The sequence below is a fragment of the Prinia subflava genome, chromosome 1, assembly GCF_021018805.1.
Source record: "Prinia subflava isolate CZ2003 ecotype Zambia chromosome 1, Cam_Psub_1.2, whole genome shotgun sequence".
Lineage (NCBI taxonomy): Eukaryota > Metazoa > Chordata > Aves > Passeriformes > Cisticolidae > Prinia > Prinia subflava.
Window position 1 is genome coordinate 145,377,930 of NC_086247.1, and position 18,784 is coordinate 145,396,713.

General features: G+C 36.8%; 1 protein-coding gene across 1 annotated transcript in view; it reads right to left on the reverse strand.

Annotated features, from left to right (window-relative positions):
• Positions 1 to 18,784, reverse strand: part of UBE3C (ubiquitin protein ligase E3C) — a 71,333-nt gene that overhangs the window by 38,020 nt on the left and 14,529 nt on the right. Inside the window, exons 6-13 of the mRNA XM_063415806.1 lie at positions 17,541 to 17,698; positions 15,367 to 15,520; positions 14,367 to 14,587; positions 13,932 to 14,086; positions 11,980 to 12,167; positions 4,310 to 4,396; positions 3,556 to 3,713; positions 2,781 to 3,013 (exon numbers count right to left, since the gene is read on the reverse strand). Coding sequence (XP_063271876.1) covers positions 2,781 to 3,013; positions 3,556 to 3,713; positions 4,310 to 4,396; positions 11,980 to 12,167; positions 13,932 to 14,086; positions 14,367 to 14,587; positions 15,367 to 15,520; positions 17,541 to 17,698 — 1,354 coding nt within the window. The remainder of the gene's footprint in view (positions 1 to 2,780; positions 3,014 to 3,555; positions 3,714 to 4,309; positions 4,397 to 11,979; positions 12,168 to 13,931; positions 14,087 to 14,366; positions 14,588 to 15,366; positions 15,521 to 17,540; positions 17,699 to 18,784) is intronic.

The following is an 18,784-nucleotide window of genomic DNA, read 5'->3' on the forward strand; positions in this document are numbered from 1 at the left end:
GAACAGCCATCTGTTTGGCAACTTTAAAGTACAGCACTTAAAAATGAGTAAGAAAAAAAGGTACACAGAGCTTTTTTGAAATGATCTTGCTAAAAGACAGTCTTAATAGACAGGTGTCAAGAGTAACAAAGTTTAATGGGCCTTCTAAAGGATTCTGTGTCTAGATGCTAAGCAAAAGAGCTTTTAACACCCAGTTTTTAAAGTAATGTCTTTATTCAAGACAGAACAAAGAATGCTATTAAGGGAACTGTCTGATTACATGGGAATTTCCATCACCTTTCCCTTATAAAATTCAGCACAGGTTACATGAGTCGCTGAAGCTCTCTGGTCCCATTACCACTGTAAGTGAGGCAAACGTTTTTAAAAAGGAAAAGAAAATCAGAAAAGACATGAAGACCATGTAAATACAGTATTTCACAAGCAGCTAAAGAAACCTTAAAGGAAGCTGAATCAGATTAGGTGAAACTGGAGTTTCTCCTGCAGAATGCATGGATACTGAGAACACTAACCCAGCTGCCATCCCAACTCAGCATTCCTTCATAAAATTTTCTTAAGTATGTATTCCATTGAAAGGGAAAAAGTACTACAATAAAAAATAATAAAATGGGGATTTCTTTTCAAGAAAGTACCCACTGAAAGCAGCATTGAAAACTAAAATTCAGCAAAATCAGAAACTTGATTTCACAGGAGTAACTCAAGACAGTGAAATAATTCTTTTGTTTAACAAAACAAAAGAAGTGAGGAGTTAAAAGAAAAAAGGAAAAAGAGAAACTAAAAGCACAGATGATATAGAAGGAATGTGCCTTTTTTTCGACCAGCAGCTTGCAAAAGCTTTAGCAAAGATAAATCTCATCTATTTGAAAGATATATTTGACATAGTGCAAAAGAAAGAAAAAGCATTTTCTACTTGAATTTATAATTAACTACTTTAGCTTTGGTTTAATGATTTGGAAGAAGGTACTGCTGCCTGCTTACTGGCAGGAAGCAATTTTGAAGCTGCCCTCAGGAAAGATTCAGTGCTATGCACAGGAGTCTTCCTGATGACATTAATTTTAGCCATGTTCAATTTTTATCTGTAACAACAAAAATGCTTCTGAAGTAGTAAACAAGGGAAGCTTTGCTATTATCTTCTTTTTTTGGGTAGAACTGGAGCCTTCCAGATACCCAAGACTTTTATTTCCACTTCAGCTGATGGAAGAGAGCCCTGGCTCCTGAACATAGTAAGAGTACACCCAGTTTTGACAGTACCACTACAAGTTTAATTTCTGACTGCCAAAGTGGGACAAAGTAACTCAGGATTTTGCAATTTTTTGAATGACAGCAAAATATGACCAAATTCACCAGAAATCCACCAAATTACACAAAGATTGATTAAGTGTAACAAACTAAAGCAAATGAAAAGAAGGAGGCATATGAACTGCATGCATAAAAATACTCCTGCTCTGACATCTTTCTCAGAAAAACAGACATATTGGGGGTTGTATTAGTGACCTCTAAATCAAAAGTTTATTTGGTAATATAAAGACAAGTATGTAAATTACATTGTGCAAACATATATTAGATCAATCTGTGCAAATTACAAATTCAGTGGTGCATAAGGACTGTATTCAATGCAATCAAAACATTATCAGTTACTCTCACTGCTATTAATGCTTATGCTCATAAGTGAAATGTGTTGTAAAATCAGGCAGAATAGGCTGGATAGAGGCTACCTTAGACTTGTAGAATGAATAAGCATTCCTTAATTAGCCCATCAGGTTAAGTGCAAGCCTTAATGGGCCTTTCCTAAAGTCTAGCATGACATCTTTCTCCAAACATGGCCAAGAAGAAAGTTCCATTAGCAATATTAATACAAGCTTAGTTGATCATTTTCATTCAATTAACTTCTTTCAATTAAATAGATAGCTTGACAAAAGCAGTGATAAAAGACCTGAAGGGACAGCTGATGACTCGAACTGAACATTAGTGTGCGAGAGGTCGCCAGTATTAAACAGACTGTAAATCTAGCATTCAATTTGGAAAATGCATTTCTTCTGCTTCCACTTCTTTAATGAGCAATTTTAGCTGACTAGATGTGTTTGCTGCAGAATTTTCATGACAAGTCAAGCACTCCTTTTTTTCAGCAACAGTTATATCAGGGGGTTATTTTCTGCCAACGTTTTCAGCTTCTCTTAACTCATGTCTTAGCTAGGATGCCACAGATTAAACCAGCAGAAAAACACTGGTAGATATCTAGAAAGAACATACATTAAATTCACATTTGCTAAGCCAGATTCACCTTCCCTTTGGTATTCCAGCAAACCCAAAATGAGGAATACCAGCGGGTTTTAGGTGAATAGCAACAAAACCAATACAGCATGGTACCAATGTAGTGAAGTCTCTTGATACCTTAAGGCATATCATAAGTACCTGAGTAATCATTAGATTTTGTTAGAATTTCACACATATAAAGTTAGGACAACATGCTTAAGCACCTTGCTGAATGGTAATCCAAGTTAAATCCCATATTTTACAGTTACATAGTTTCTGTATATAGTACAGTAACTGTTCTATAAACAAGACAAGCACAAAAATTAAGAATTGACAGAAGGAAAAAAAATTGTTACAGTTATCAGAATTTAGTTACTTGAAGTTCAGCACATATGCCAAACAGCAATCTTCCCAAATCTATACTCCTTGCAAAAGCAATAACATTAGAGAAAAAAAAAATCTAATTTCATATCTTCAGCAGAATCATGAAAATATTATTCAGCTCTGTTCTGAAAATTGACAGAATTTACCTTGAATAATTGAATCCACCTTTTCTGTTCTGTCTGTATACACTGCTGCATTTCTGTGTTTTTTGTTACTCCAACACTTCTAAAGGCTGCAATGTATTCCTCACGGACCTCTGGCTTTGTTTCTGGGTAAGCCAACTTTATGATTCCTAGGCATGCATCTCGAAGGCAGCGGGAGAGTATTACAAGCTCTTCTAGTGTGAAAGGCATCATTGATGATTGTCTCTGACCTACAACTACATGAAACAAAAACTTAAGTTTCTTTAAATGACTTTTAAAAACCCCACTTATTTAATTAAACTTTAATATTCACACACATAACCTAAAAGCAGAGAAAAGAAACATCACTCAAAAGGAGAATGACTAACATTTAGAAAAAAGATCAAATCTTGGGATTGTGTGCAGTCACAATTATTTTAATTACAGTACCCCCTTGATCTCTTTTGTGATTCCTGCTATGTTAAATTTATACATTAAACCACAGGTTCAGTCCAGAAGAAGTTCACTCATTAAAAATTATCATGATTAAGAACTTCCATATCAGACCCTGTGTAAAGCTAGGGTTCCCAAGGTGCAGACCATTAATTTTTCTCTCTTTTTTTTTAAGTGCAATCACCATAAAAGAGCCAGCTGACAGCTGAGTGCTCAAGGGACCATCAGCAAGCCAGCCCAGAAGATCCTTCCTCCCACATGTCAGCAAATCATTGCCCAGGGAGCTCTCCAGCCTCACACAAAAACATTTTACAAAGCACTGCTACTTAGTATGTTCAAAACTCACCTTCTATCGGGTCACCAAAGAATTCATTATCATGAATAGAAATCAGTGAGTGACTAAACAAAGAACTGAAAAGGTAGAAGAGAGGGATAATTCGGCTAGAGTCCTCTAAAGACATTGGAGAGCCTCTTGAAATCACTTGAAGGAGTGGCACCATAGACCTTAAAATACAAAATGCAGTGTAAAAGAGAGGGTTAATAAAATACTCTAAGAGAGTACTACCTTCAGCATTCTAGTAAAACAATGTGGTAGTAGTAGCTCCAACAGCAATATAACAATGGTGTTTTCAGTTAAATAACTATTATTTCTAATTCTTGGAAAATAAGATTACTCTTCACAAGTTCTTGTCACTTGGGCATTAATTAATACAGACTGCAGATACTGGAGACATGAACAAAGAGAAGAATCCTCTGCATGTCAGCACTGAACACATCTGTAGGTCCAGAGCCTCAGCTCCCAGGAAAGTGGTTCTGCCACCATCTATTTCTGGACTAGTCAGAGCATGTGAGATAAAACTCACACTCTTGGGATAAACAACCTGGGGCTTCAGTGATGCTTGTAAGCACTCCAAGAACTACAAAATATCCAACTCATTTTAAGTAAGTATTTTCTTTATTCTGTTTGATTTCCAAGACTTTGCTCAGTTTTATGAAATCACAGCAGGTAAGTAACCACACCTCTAACTGTCCCATTCCCCTTTCACTAGATATACCCTGTTTTAACAAAGAATCAGTTCCAGAACTGGACCAATACATACCCTGTAATCATTCGTGTAGTCATTGAAGATATCAAATACCAAAGATGCCTCAGGAATCTGGCATTAAAGGCTAAACTGTAAAGAAGCCTGCAAGAAGAAGTTCAAATAAATTGTGTCTTCCAAAATACTGTATTCACAAAACACAGTGTTTCTATAAGAACATTTCTGCCAAGCATTTCCCAGAAATTAACAATTTAAATTTACATTTTCAAGATGAAGGGTCTTATTCTGATGAAATCTGGTTAAAGGCCCAAAAGACAAAAACCAACCATATAAAACCTTATACCAAAAATAACAGTTTTAATTAAATCAGCAATAAACTATACAATATAAACTCACATTTCCAGTCTTTTGCAGAATTCAACATATATTAATAAAAATAATGTATCACTGAATTAATGACCTGGGACTTTTAAAATTCTAATGCAGAAAATTATACCAAACCAGTTAACATGTCACATCTGTGGTTCTTCTGACAGAAACAAACACAGCAATTTTTTGCAAAAGGTAGATTAAAATATCTTCATTTATATCAGAATTGTAGCAATTTTACTGGTATACTCAGCTTGGCAGAGAGAAATAGAACATCAGTGGAACAATGCCAGACCTGTTACATATACACTAACCCATCTGTAGACTGAAAATTGTTTCTTGTTTGAAAATGTCTTATTAATTTGTAAAAGTAAATGTGTAATTTCACCCGTCATTTATACACAGGACGGACTTGAACCACATTACCTCAGACATGATTACAGTATCAAACACTTTGTATAGAAATGAGAAATAAAAAGCTTCCTGAAACTAGTAAGTCATCCTAGTGTATTTTCTTCCCCTTGCAGGAAACAGCATATGAGAAAAAGTCATTTGAAACAATGTCTTCTAGGAACCAAACTGGATTTCATTGACTAAGCAGTCATTTTTCAGGTATCAAAGAACAGTATTCAGTTAATTTTTCTAGATGCTACTTTCCTAGGACTCCAATTCCTATTAGGAAGTAAGTAAAAAAACCCAAAAAAACCTGAGATCAACATCTCTCAGTGGTCAATAGTTTTGCAACATCAAATTTCTCTGCGACCAGGCATACAAGAGATAGGAGGCTGGAAAATGGGAGCAGGGAGGGGAGAGTACCTGCTGCCAGAAAACAAAGTATTTATTGTGGACCACATGGAAATTAAAATTTGGCAGATGGCAAAAGGAAAAGAAGCACATAATTCATGAAGGAAAAAAAGTTAAATATCAGTGAAGGCTTAAAAGCATTGGAGAATCGTTTAACTCCCACACAAGAACACCTACACAACTTCTCCCACCCCAGTGCCACATGTCCCTGGGTCCTGGCTGCTCCTCCTGCTGCCCTCCCACAAGCACAGCCTCAATGCTGACCCCACAGCCTCAATGCTGTCCCCACAGCCTCAATGCTGTCCCCACAGCCTCAATCCAGACCCCACAGCCTCAATGCTGTCCCCACAGCCTCAATGCTGTCCCCACAGCCTCAATCCAGACCCCACAGCCTCAATCCAGACCCCACAGCCTCAATCCAGACCCCACAGCCTCAATGCTGACCCCACAGCCTCAATGCTGTCCCCACAGCCTCAATGCTGTCCCCACAGCCTCAATGCTGACCCCACAGCCTCAATGCTGACCCCACAGCCTCAATGCTGACCCCACAGCCTCAATGCTGTCCCCACAGCCTCAATGCTGACCCCACAGCCTCAATGCTGACCCCACAGCCTCAATGCTGACCCCACAGCCTCAATGCTGACCCCACAGCCTCAATGCTGTCCCCACAGCCTCAATGCTGACCCCACAGCCTCAATGCTGACCCCACAGCCTCAATGCTGACCCCACAGCCTCAATGCTGACCCCACAGCCTCAATGCTGACCCCACAGCCTCAATGCTGTCCCCACAGCCTCAATGCTGTCCCCACAGCCTCAATGCTGTCCCCACAGCCTCAATGCTGACCCCACAGCCTCAATGCTGTCCCCACAGCCGGTCCCTTCCTCGGGCTCCCAGCTCACCTGCATCCACCACTCCCAGCTGAACAGAAAGGATCTGTGCCAGGATAAAGCAGCATGAGGTGGGCACAACTCCTCACTAAGCACAAAGGATGGTTTCACAGGTACATGGAATTATGGAAATAGGATAGGGCCACACCGAAAAATGGGAAATGACACAAGCAATCTTAAGCTTGCAGTGTTCCTCTTTGAATTTTAAATGCATACGTCAGTACCTTTAAAAAGAGTTGGGAGCTTCACTTATTTCAAAGAAATTGCACACTGGGGACATTACTAAGTCCAAGTCAAATTTGAAGCAAGTGCAGCTAATGCCAGTTTAGGATAAGCTCTGCTGTTACATGAAGTTCTGCTTTAACTATGTGGTTTTTTTGAAAAAATTCAACCTGAATTTGATACATGTGAATTCTATTCCCTTCTGAAGTCACATTATTTTGACATTTGGTGAAAATTATGCATTAACATGTAAGGACAGCCTTATCATACCTAACTAATTTAGAATAAGGATTTGTATTTTAATGTTTAAATATCTGAATGATAGCTCAGATGTCTTGGTTTCTGAAATGAGAAATTTCCTCGGTGACCTTCAGTTTTCAGCCTCATATATGGAATGAAAAGTAATTTGGCACCTTGCCTTCAGGTCTCATGTAGCTTGGAAGTAAAAACTTGTTAATATCACAATCATCCCTGGAAATTATGTAACAGTTTGAGCAGAAATGAACAAACATTATGGACGATGAACCTATCATAATGTAATTCATTTTTTCATTCTAGCAATATTCAGCAGTAATGAAGGGGAAAAAAGGACAAACCTTAAGAGCTTATAATAATAACCTTTGCTAAGTTTTAGCCATTTTTATTCCATATCCGTGATTCAGGCAGTCAATTGTAGCAACTGCTCTGTTTCATTGCTCAGTTCCAGAAATGCTGAATGCATTCAACTTTCACATTTCCCTTTCCTGAAAATCTGGTTAAGTACAAAAATGCACATTTGGAAGAAGATGATACCAACAACCTGTTTCATTAATATGAAATAACCATAAATATGAAACAAATTAATTCATCAGTTCTAAAACTTCCATTCTAAAGTCTCTGTACTGTGACCAGAAAACAAACACAGGACTGCAAACTGAACACAGAATGGTGAATTGGTGTTAAGAGATTTGCCTTGCTAAATTCACCTGAAATTTAATCCATTGCAAAAGATGGCAGAAAAAACCAGCTACCTTCTCACTCCAAGTACAGAAATTGGCTTTCAAAGTTGAAAATGACAACTGTAACCAAAAAATACAAAAAAGAAACCCACCACAAAATGCAAAGATGGCTTTGAAAAGTTGTATCTACACAAAATTGGCTGTAATTGTTTCAAAACTTCTGGATTCACACTGACAAAAAAAAAGACTGTGAAAAGGCAAAAAAAAAAAGTGAAAAATTAAAACTCTGGGAACCAAAATAGGTAAAAATCTACCTTATTTGGTCTTTTTCCTTGTTAGAGAAAGGATGTTCATCTGCTTAAAAACAGCTTTTCCAGGCAGAGCTACATTAAAATGACACAGTGCAAGAATTCCTGATAAACTGTGGAAGAGTACAGGGATGTCTTATATATCCTGAAGAAAAAGCCTTATGAACCCACAAAGTTTAGAGACCAGCTAATATAAAGTTTGAGTGTCCATACAGTCTTGATCACTTTTTCCTTTAAAGAAAAAAAAATCCACACACAAAAAAAACCCCCTAGATATAAAAAAGATTAGAGACATTTAATTTTTTATGTAAACTAGCAAAATCTAACTCAGGGGTTTCATTTTCAATATTTGCACTATCCTAAAAACAACCAAAGCAGCTAAAGTTTAAATTCCTCATATCTCGAGGTTTTGCATTTTCTTGAAAATCTCACTGAATGCCACCAGCTTCTTTATTATGAGATTATTACACATGTTTTATGTAATGGATTCATTAATAGATTTTCTATAAAGTCCAATATTAAGATTTAGCACAGTCATTTGGAAGAAAGAAACATTTCTGTGCTACCAGAAAGGATAAACTTCTTTCAAGTAGAAAAACACACAGTGCCTCAACTTCAGGCTGTGATAGAGTTAAATTCACTTTGGTGATTCCTGTTAAGTATCAATTTTAATCATACCAAATTAAATTATCTGTTCCCAAAAGTAAGTACATAACGATCATTTATTTAGAACCTTGTTTCTCTCTCTAGGTATCTAATTGTCCACAAAGGCCACATGATTTATGTCTACTTGCCAGAATAGCATTTTGGGCACCTCTGGTTTAAAAAAAGTGTCAAATTCCTCCTGTGCAATGGGACAGATTAAATGACCCATTAAGCTTAATTTAGCTGAGGCACCACTACAAGTTAATTAGTTAAAGGCAAGATTTTCAGCCTAGGTCATAAATTGGGCCCAGTTTCCCACTGAGACCATTTAAGTTAATGAAGAGAATCCAGCAGAATGAGAGGAGCTCACAGAGCCTGCGACAGGTCACTGCTGCCAGGGCAGCGGATTCTGTCACTGCAGAGCTGTGAGGTGTCACAGGTCTGGGACAGCAGCACGGCCACTGGGAAATGAACTGTCCTGCACTTCAGGCTGCTTCATGCCTCTACACCTCTGTGTATTGGACCAGAAATGTAAAGCAAAGCTTAAAAAAAGAAGGTTAAAACTGCATATACACTTTAGGCTTTAAGACAAACACAGCAGTGTGAGAATGCTGCCTGAAGAATGACCCTGCCAGCCCCGTGTAAAGCCTGGGTATGTCAGCACACACATGGGGCCAGGCTGCTCAAACCACACCACGGTGGCACTGGCCAAACAATCCTGAGCCCCAGGCTGAAGAGTGTTACAGGAACTGAGCAGAAGGGATGGACAGTGACTGTGGAGCTGCTAACCCAAGGTGAGCCAGCTCAGGGGCACTGATCAGTGACTGACGTCCCAGCACAGCTTCCACCACTGTTTAATACTCTGCAACAAACATCAAGTCTAAGGTATTAAATTACACCCCAAAATATTTTACAGAAACACAACTTACTATTTATTTAAAGCATAGTTTTGATGAAAGTCTTGCAAGTCTCTCTAGGAGAACTACAGTCCAAGAGTTTTCTTTTCTTTTTTTTTTTGTAACTGTATTCAATAATATCTATCAGCTTCAGAGTGAAAAGATTACAGTTCCATCCTTTTTGAAAACAAGAACTCCCAATGGCTCCTTCACAATCAGGATTTTATTTTACACCTCTAATCCAGGTTACTGAACACAGACTACAGGTTTTTCTTGTACTGTGACTTTCTTCTATAATTTGGCTTGATTGCCACACTATTTCCAGAAATTATTCAGAGTTCATCAAGATTCCTAATAACTAACTCAAAGCAATGTGTTTTTTTGTTTATCCGCCTCTGTATCTCACCACCCTGTCTAGAGCATCAGAAAATTACAGGCTTGGTCCTTTAAAAATACATTATACTTCTGGGTATCTCATTTTGGTCTTGGTCTCTGTTGCAAAATCAAGAAAATGCTGACTTGATTCAGCAACTCCAATGTTCCAAACACAGTATCACCATCATCAGTCAAATTATAAAAGTACTGAGAAGCCCCAATAAAAAAGAAACATTCAGCTTTAACAGAGTGACACAAGTCTATATTCTGAAATTCTCTTCTTTGTCCAAGAAGGAAAAAAACCTTATTAGAGAACTATTAAAACAATACTGAGATATTTGTCATTTGCTCCCTTCTAAAGCCTGCATTGATCTTAGCCCTATTTTCTTATTATTGAAAAATTATTTTCAATTATTACTCTATTTATCATCCCATTTTTCAGATTTAAAGCTTCTATGTTTTTTATTATTATATTACAGATGTATATGCTGCTAAATAAACTAAGTCTTTTTAACTACTCCTTCTATTTTAAACCATTTGACCCAGCACAAAATAAAAGAGAACTATTAAGCTCTTAAAATATATTAAAAATAATTTGAGATAAATTATTTTTGCTTAACTATTTCTACATGGTTTTATTAAGTTGATATGCTTCACTCTGGAGATAAAGCAATTTAAAAGTTTCAAAGAAAGTGTAGCATCTTTCAAAAGACTATCATTAAATTTGATAAAATTATTTGGGCACTAAAAAGTCACCAGACAAAAAAAGTGAAACTTAATGACAAAAAGACTTTTAATTATCTTTTTAAATTCCACAAATAAGCATCATCTGTCCTTCAAAAAACACTCAAAATTATATTTACAATAGCTGATTGGTAACCTAGGCAAGGTCTAAAATGCACTGAGAATAGGACAACAGATGGACACCTGCTGAAATTATGATCCCTGGCAAACCCAGCACTTACAGCTGACTTCTAAATCAGAACTAGTAATTAAATGTCTACTTTAATTTACCAGATATCTGTGTAAATTAAGTTCATTTTGACAATGAAAGTAATTGCACTGGTATCATTGACAAAAATCTTAGCATCTACTACTTATTTCTAAAATTCAGTTATTCAAAAGTTACAATTTGTCGATTATTTTCAACTAGAAGATGCTGAGAAGAACTTTCGTAACTCCTGAATTTATCCAGGGTGTAAATTGCTTGTTATCACAAATAATTGCAAAGACCCAAGAGAGCTTCTCAGAGGAAATAGATGCCATACTCATACAATTAAAGTTTGGTGACTTCTTTATTCATTAAACACCCCTTTCCACACAGATCACCAGCAAGCCTCCAGTCAAGGCAGTGATGCATTTAAGCTCAGTAATTACTATCCAAGGCAATGGGCTACTTGCAACAATAAAGCTGGCACACTAATTCAACTGCTGCTATGATCTTCAGGTCTCACATCCTGCTCTAATGCAATTAGTCTACAAAGAACTAATTACCCTAATCGAGCAATCACAGTTTCACTGACATCTTACTTCCTCTAGCAGCTATAAACACCATTGGGCTAAGACACCACCTAATTAGTTTTCTGTATCACTGTTTACAATGCAGTTTGAATTATGTTTACAGCATTCCCTAAATACTTACTTTACTACCAGCAACTCCATAGGTACGCAGAACTACTTGCACCAGAACAGTGTTAACACTTATGGGTCTCAGTCTGATAATAAAAAGGTCAAAAATCTCCTCCCGTTGTTCTGACATTTGTGGTTTGCAATCTTTGTAAAAGAATACTGCACAAATGAACCTGTCCTTTATTTTCATCTCAGGTGCCAAACACTCCCCAAACAATAGAGATTTTCAACAGTCAGGAATTATTTTAATTTCCAGCAAAAGATTTTGGCATATACTAAAGAGGGGTGTGAACAAGTTGGTTCCAGTGCTCAGCTAGCCAGAGAGACTGTGGAGTTTATAGCACTGAATGTTTTAAAAACAAGGTAGTCCAATTTCTACTAGAATCACACTCAACACTGCCTCTGAGCAAGGGAACAGATAAAACACTTTCAAGAATCTTCAAAGGGCATAGTGAACAGCAAGAAAAATGAGAAACATAGAATGCACTCTCTGGTTTGCCTGGAATTACTGTTTAAATTCTGAAATTCTAATTTATTTCATCTAGTTGTAAAAGAAAACACAGAAAAAGCTCCACAAGGAATTTAAAACAAGTCTATCTAAGAAAATTAATTTAAATGTACTGCAGCTCAAGATGACTATTATTTCTACTTGCCTGACTTTTGGCACCATCATTCGGTGTTGTACCATTAGTGTGTGGCAGATTGATGCCATCAGGGTAAAAACCTCTTCACTGGCAGAATCTCTCCAAACCATGTTCAGAAGAGTGTTTGTCTGCTGCTTTGTGTCCAGTTTCTTCAGGCACTCCTCAGTTATGTACTGAACTGATATTCTCCCATCAGCCTACAAACACATCAAAGGAAAGTTTACTTTTAATTCTTTTTAACGTTATCCCCTTTTTCTATTAAAAAGAACTTCCGAATTTAACCAGAATTAAGTTTTCTTGCACAATAAATAAAATGAAAGAACAGATGTATATCCAAGTCTTAAAAACATCAGATCTAAGAGCCAGCTTAAAGCCCCAGGCAGGGAAGTGTTGTGCTTTGGTAACCTCCCCTCACTGAGGCCAGTGGAAATGCTGCCTTTACTGTAAGTATGCTCTGCAACACTTGCATACAATTAGGAAAAATCATTTACTGGCATGAGACACGTGAATAATCATCTCTTCTCCACTGACATGAAACCCAGAAATGCACGTTGACTCTAAATTCCTTTCAAAGGAGTATTTTCACATTCACAATTCTTGAGCTAACCAATGACAACAAAGTTCAGGGTGGGCAGTACACGGCTAGGTAGTACCAGCAGTGTGTGAAGAGAAATGCTTTCTCCTGGCACGCAACTGAGTCCACCTCAACCTTTTCCTAATTTCCCATCTTTATCTTGCCCCCAGCTGAGCAAAACTGTCAGGCTCACTGAAGGACACAAGTTAACTAGTTACAAATTTTTAAGAAAGAGGGGTTCCCCTCGCACTCATATTTGTTTTTTTTTTAAGACAGGCATGAACAAAAATACAGAAAAAGTACGAAATATCACAGCAGAAACAAAAAACCGTACTGCAATAAATAGTATTCATAAAGCCTCCTCAAAGCAGATTTTTTTTTAATTTTATGAACTAATGTAAGTTATCTGTGAACCAAAATTACTGCTTTGTTTTTACCTGATCATCTCTTAAGCATCACTGATCTCTAAGCATCACAAGTAGAATCTGCCAATATTTACACTGCACACAGTGTGCGTGCCTGGCAAATGAAATATTTTATTCACATTATGCTGGTAAAGATTTTGGTGTGACAGTAACACACAGCATCTAAAAACACTCAAGTAAAATGCTGCAATACTCCCTGGCAGCATGGCTCTTCTTAAGATTTTTTTTAATGAACTTTATATCCTGTGAAATTTCTCACATTCTAGAAGGAAAGCATGCACACTAAGTCCTTTGAATGGCTGTGTCTTCTGAAAGATTACATAAATGCCAGTAAGAAACTGTTGAATTTACATTTGTCCAACTTCGGTTAGTCAAAGCCTTGATATAAGTAGTAGGAGGCTAAAGGTAGCACAGATTTACTCTGTAAGTTTAACTATAGTGAAGAAGTCCATTTATAACAGTGTCTCTATGTATTATTACAGAAAGCCTTCCCTTTGAGGGCTTTTAAGTTAGTGGGTACATACAGACCTATTCTACAGGATAGAGACTGTAGTTGAGCTTGTAGTTATTTCCACAAGAAAAAAAATGAAACTACTAAGTTGGAGTATCAGTATTTCATGGTATCTCAGAATCATCGTGGACCTACAGAATACAGAGTAAGAAAATTTCTGTAAAATACAAATGTAAAAAGGCAATTTTAAGCCTTTTTTAAAATAAAAGCTCTGTACTTTCACAGACACACTATCTGTAGTTTAGGGTCTACTATTATAGTAAGGAGTTTGCTATAATGTGAACAATCAGCTCATTTGCTTGCAGTGAACAGTCATTAATTTTTAAGAAGCAAACAGGCTCCCTTCCTACACCTATAGAAAAACACTGGACTTAGAGGGATCATGTTTTTTCCTGTCTTTACTGCTGCTGCTGTAGTACAAATCCACTCACAGGAATTCTGCACTGCTTACCGGTGCAGTTGTCATTTTACTGATCTCTTCATCCTCATCTTCAGAATCACTGTTTGCATCTTGACAATTTGTACCAGCAGCAGACACAGGCAGCTGAGAGAGAAAAGTTTGGAGTACCCTCAAATACACAAGAAGTCCTTCCTCTGAAAGGGATCCTAGAGCACATACATTGAAACAAAAGATCATCAGTGGGATTAGTCTGTACTATAAAAAATATTTTACCAGAAATACCTGACCAAAACAAGTTATGCCAAATCTTATCAAATTAGAGCACTTTTATAATGAAAAGGATAAGAACAGGTAACAGCACAGATCTCCCCAACACTTTTATCCACAAACTGTCCTTTTTACTTGGAATGAACCCATGTTGAGGAAATACGTGGCATATTAATTCCAACATGAAAAAACAAAGAATTGTCCACTCAGCTTACTCACCCAAATATGTTTCTCCAACTGTTAAAACAAAGTAGAAAAGCCATGGGGCTTGATCACTTCTTCTTGAACATCCACTTTCTGCTAATAATAGTGCATTCAGAAAGAGTTCATAAGGGAAAATGGTCTGCACATCAGCAAGCGCTGGAATGATGAAATGGAATATCTGATCTGTAAAAGGTGCTGCCAGAAACTCCTCTGTGAAGGCTGCAAAAATCTGCTGCCTGAAAGGAAGAAAAATTGTTGCTATAGAAAATATGGGCAAAATTTCCCACAATTATACCAATGGAATAACAGATCATTTTGCAAGTATGAACACATCCATCAAGAGGACTGCAAAGATGTGCTCCATTAATTCCATCCTAGATTTCTCAGATTCCTCAAAAATTAACTTCTTACACTAACTCCTCTTCCTGATGATCTTACAAGCAATTTTATCCTTTAAACTCTTTACGAATTGGAAGAAAACTATTCTGAGGTTAAATACATTTTTTGTAATATTGAAGAAAAAAAATACATCTAAAAAACCCCTTTTACACAAAATCCTATTGTAACAAAAAACACTATTGCATGTGATACCACCTGATGACAGATGTTCCCTCTGTCTACATACCTGACTCTTTCTGCTTGTAAGCTGCCTAATTTCTCTCCATAAACCTAAGCCCATCTGTCACAAAGTTCTTTTGAACTCTAAAATTCTTTTCATCTACCCTTAGCCAAATCTCTGCTCTCATCTAGATTTTCCCCACCCTCCTTCCTATGTACTGTGACACCTGCTATTCTCTGTGCTCTGTTTATTGCAGCAGTCAGCATTTTATTGCCTTTTTCTTAAACACACCTGAAACTACATTGTTTCAGTGATGTACAGTGTTACCAAAAATCATTACTGTCCAAATAAATCAACAAACTGCACTGAAAGAACGGCCAGGCACTAGACAACAACAAACTGCACCTCTGACTACACCAAATGAGCACACAAATGTTTAATATTATCTTTATTTACCTTGCACCTTCTGGACAGGAGCTATATGTAAAGTGCAATGGCTTCAGAACATTCTCCAGAAGTATTTTTGCAATAGGGACACGAGAAACATCAGAATACTCAATACTCGAGGGAAGCTTATTGTTAATTAACAAATAAAGGGACTTGTAGTAGCCTGCAAGTAAAAAGAAAAACAACTTTTAAACTTTTATTTTTCTTCTATTCCATATAAAACAATAAAAATTAAGTTGAAAAATACTTTATAATTCATGACATGAAGCTTGACTTAGGAAGACATTTTACAATAGTCCAAGTCACATTTACATAATTAACAGACTATATCAGCAATCTCTTTGGAAATATCACATTATAAACTCATCCACAGATAACCATATTCAGAGTCAGTCTTTTTCAAAGATTTTCAAAGATCAATCAACTCTTGCTGATGAAGTGAATAATTTGATTTTTAAGATAATGATTTATGAAAAAGATGTTCTCCTTTAAGTGACTCTAGTCATGTTGTCCATCCACTCTTCCAGAAATGAACAATTTTCCACTCTACTCCAAAACATGACTGATCACACAGGCAAGAGGTCTGCTGGCAGAATGTCCCAATTCTGTGACCACCTTGCCTTAGCAGGCTGAAGAATACAATCACTGTTTCCAGGACAGGGCTCTCTCAGACAGTAATAAAATGCATTATCACCCATGCCATAAAGACATGCATAGAGAGTAATTTATTTCTGTCTCACTGAAGCACAAATGGAACCACGTGATTTCATTCTTCTTAAAACAACTTCCTTCGTCCTCAATGAACTCCCAGACTAAGTCACAAGTTCCACAATTACAGGAACACTGTAAATGTATAAACAGTGGCACATCACTGAGGGTCCAGTCTAAGAACCCTTCTCAGGGACCACCTAACTTGTCACAATGGAAGTCCCCAAAAAGGAATGACTTAGCAATGCTGACCAGACATACATGGAAGGGAAATTATATGCAAAAACATACACTAGTGAAAACTGGTTAACAAATTCTTTACAAGTTAAGCACCAAAAATTATTAGGAGACAGAACATTTGCAGTTGCACAAAACCACTTCTTTTTGTTTTCATTATAGGTAATCAGAAAGCCAAATTTTAGTAACAATTATGATTCTATAATCTCAAACTTTCATATATCATTTGTAAGGACAGAATACTTTACTAAAAGAACAAATACATGCATTTCGGAAGATATATTTATTATATAAAAACCAGTGAGACAAACACACACTTTTGTTATACCAAAGCAAGCAAAATAAATGTGCTACAACAAGAGTAATTTTTTTTCTCATAGTGACTTCAACATACAGTCCTTAGTAACAGGATTAGGTACTCAAGTCCACTGAATGTACTTTTAATAGTATATAGAAATATTCCAATAACCAATCATTGGAAGATGTTCCTTCTGCATTTTATACCAAAGAGGCTGGATCCAAGAGATTTATTTCAAAATATTTTTGTCTTTCCTCACGATCCACAAGTTTTGCAAACACAAGCCACCATATCAAAAAGGCAAAATAATTCACTTTGGACATTCCCAGAACAATGAAGTTTCTTTGCAACTAAACCTCATTTTGGTGCTAACTATCCAATTCATTAACTTTTGGTATGTTTGCACAGGTGTCACTGACTGCAGTTTAGCAAACAGTTTTGCTGATGATTGTAGGAGAGAAATAAAAGCCAGGCCACTGTCTCTGCTAAGGTCCCTGAGAGCTGGCAGGATGAAAAGGTAATGCCAATCTAGAACAATAATGAATATTTACATTTACAGAGAAAGTACTGCAACACAATGATCAACTTTTACATAACTGAAGCTCAGATCTGCCACAGTGTGTGTGTCCATGTGAGAGCGTTAAACAGGTACTGGAATAAAACTTAGGTGATATCCACCTACTCTCAATAACTGTGCTACAGGTCTATATAAACAACTTAGTAGAATATTGAATTTATAAACAGAATTTCCAAAGTCAAGCAGTGATTTCTCAAGCCATGACCTCATTACAGGGACAATATCCACCTAATGTATAGGTTAGTGTATGCAGCACTTTATTCATCGTGTCTGTGGTAAAGACAAAAATTTGATTAAACAATATGGGCTTCAGGTGTTCAATTTTTCATTATTTCCCAGAACTTCTGGCTCCTAGCTACTCACCTTTTTGAACCATGTAGTGCAAAATTTGTTCAATTAATGATGTCACATAGCTGACATCTTGTAAAACAGGCAAATACGTATTCTCAGATGAAAATACCTCAAGCATTCTCATAGGAAGTGCAACATTCAGACTGTCATCATTGCAATTTTGCAGTAGCCTATAAATGAAATTAAAATTATTTAACAAGATATTTCACCACACATTCACCTTAAAGTAACTTATTTCTATCTACTTGGTTTCCTGGTGCTCTCAGGGGTTAGTTGCATCTTTTTGATGGCATCTTTGTATTAGTAACTCCTGATTTTAGGGTATCTACGAATATGGCATTCTACCTTTAAATTCTACTAAATTCTTGCTCTGAGTGATTTGAAAATTTGGAGGCCCACTGCATAAACTGGAAGAGAAGTAAAGAATAATACATGTTTTACCAGCATGTACCACTAACCATACTACAAATGAAGCCATGAAAGCCCCAGAGCAACATGGGCTGGGAACAGGTGCTAGAGAACATCATGGGCGTAACTAACACAACACATCTTTGATTACAGATTGAAATACTAAAAATTCAACCATTCCCACCCTTTTAACAAGTTGCTTATGTAACAGCTACCAGTAACCACAGAAATTATGATGATTAAGAGCCTGTTGAGAATTCAAAGTATTTTTTAGTGTGAGATGTGTATGGGCTGACTTGCTCTAACAATGTGCTTTCTTCCCCATGAGTAACAAGAGTTTCATTTACAGAAACACAATTTCTGCTGTAGTGAAAATGCACAATCCATTGCAGTGACACCACAGCTGTGTCCCACTGCACATGGACTCAAAAGCCCACCACACAAGTCTTCTTTAATATCTGGTGTCACTGCTTGTCATACATACAGTTCACACACTTCTAAGAACACAAACTTCAGTGACATAAATGGAACAATTGTTCAAAAACAAGTATTTTAAAGATCTGTAGAGTGTAACTAGTCCCTATTATTGATAAGAAAAAAACCCGTTTTCTAACAATAGAATAACAATAGCTGCCAGGTATTCAAGTGACCTTAACAGATTTACCTTCCTGTGATCCTCCCACTACAAATAATAAATTTAATTTTGGCTGAAGCCAATAATGTAACTGCTTAATATGCCTTCAGTTCAAAATAAAGTCTGAGGAAAGCCATATTAAATTATGTTAGTTTTGAAACAACATCTATCCAAAGCATATCCTTGGAACATTAGTCTACTTCAGATAATAACA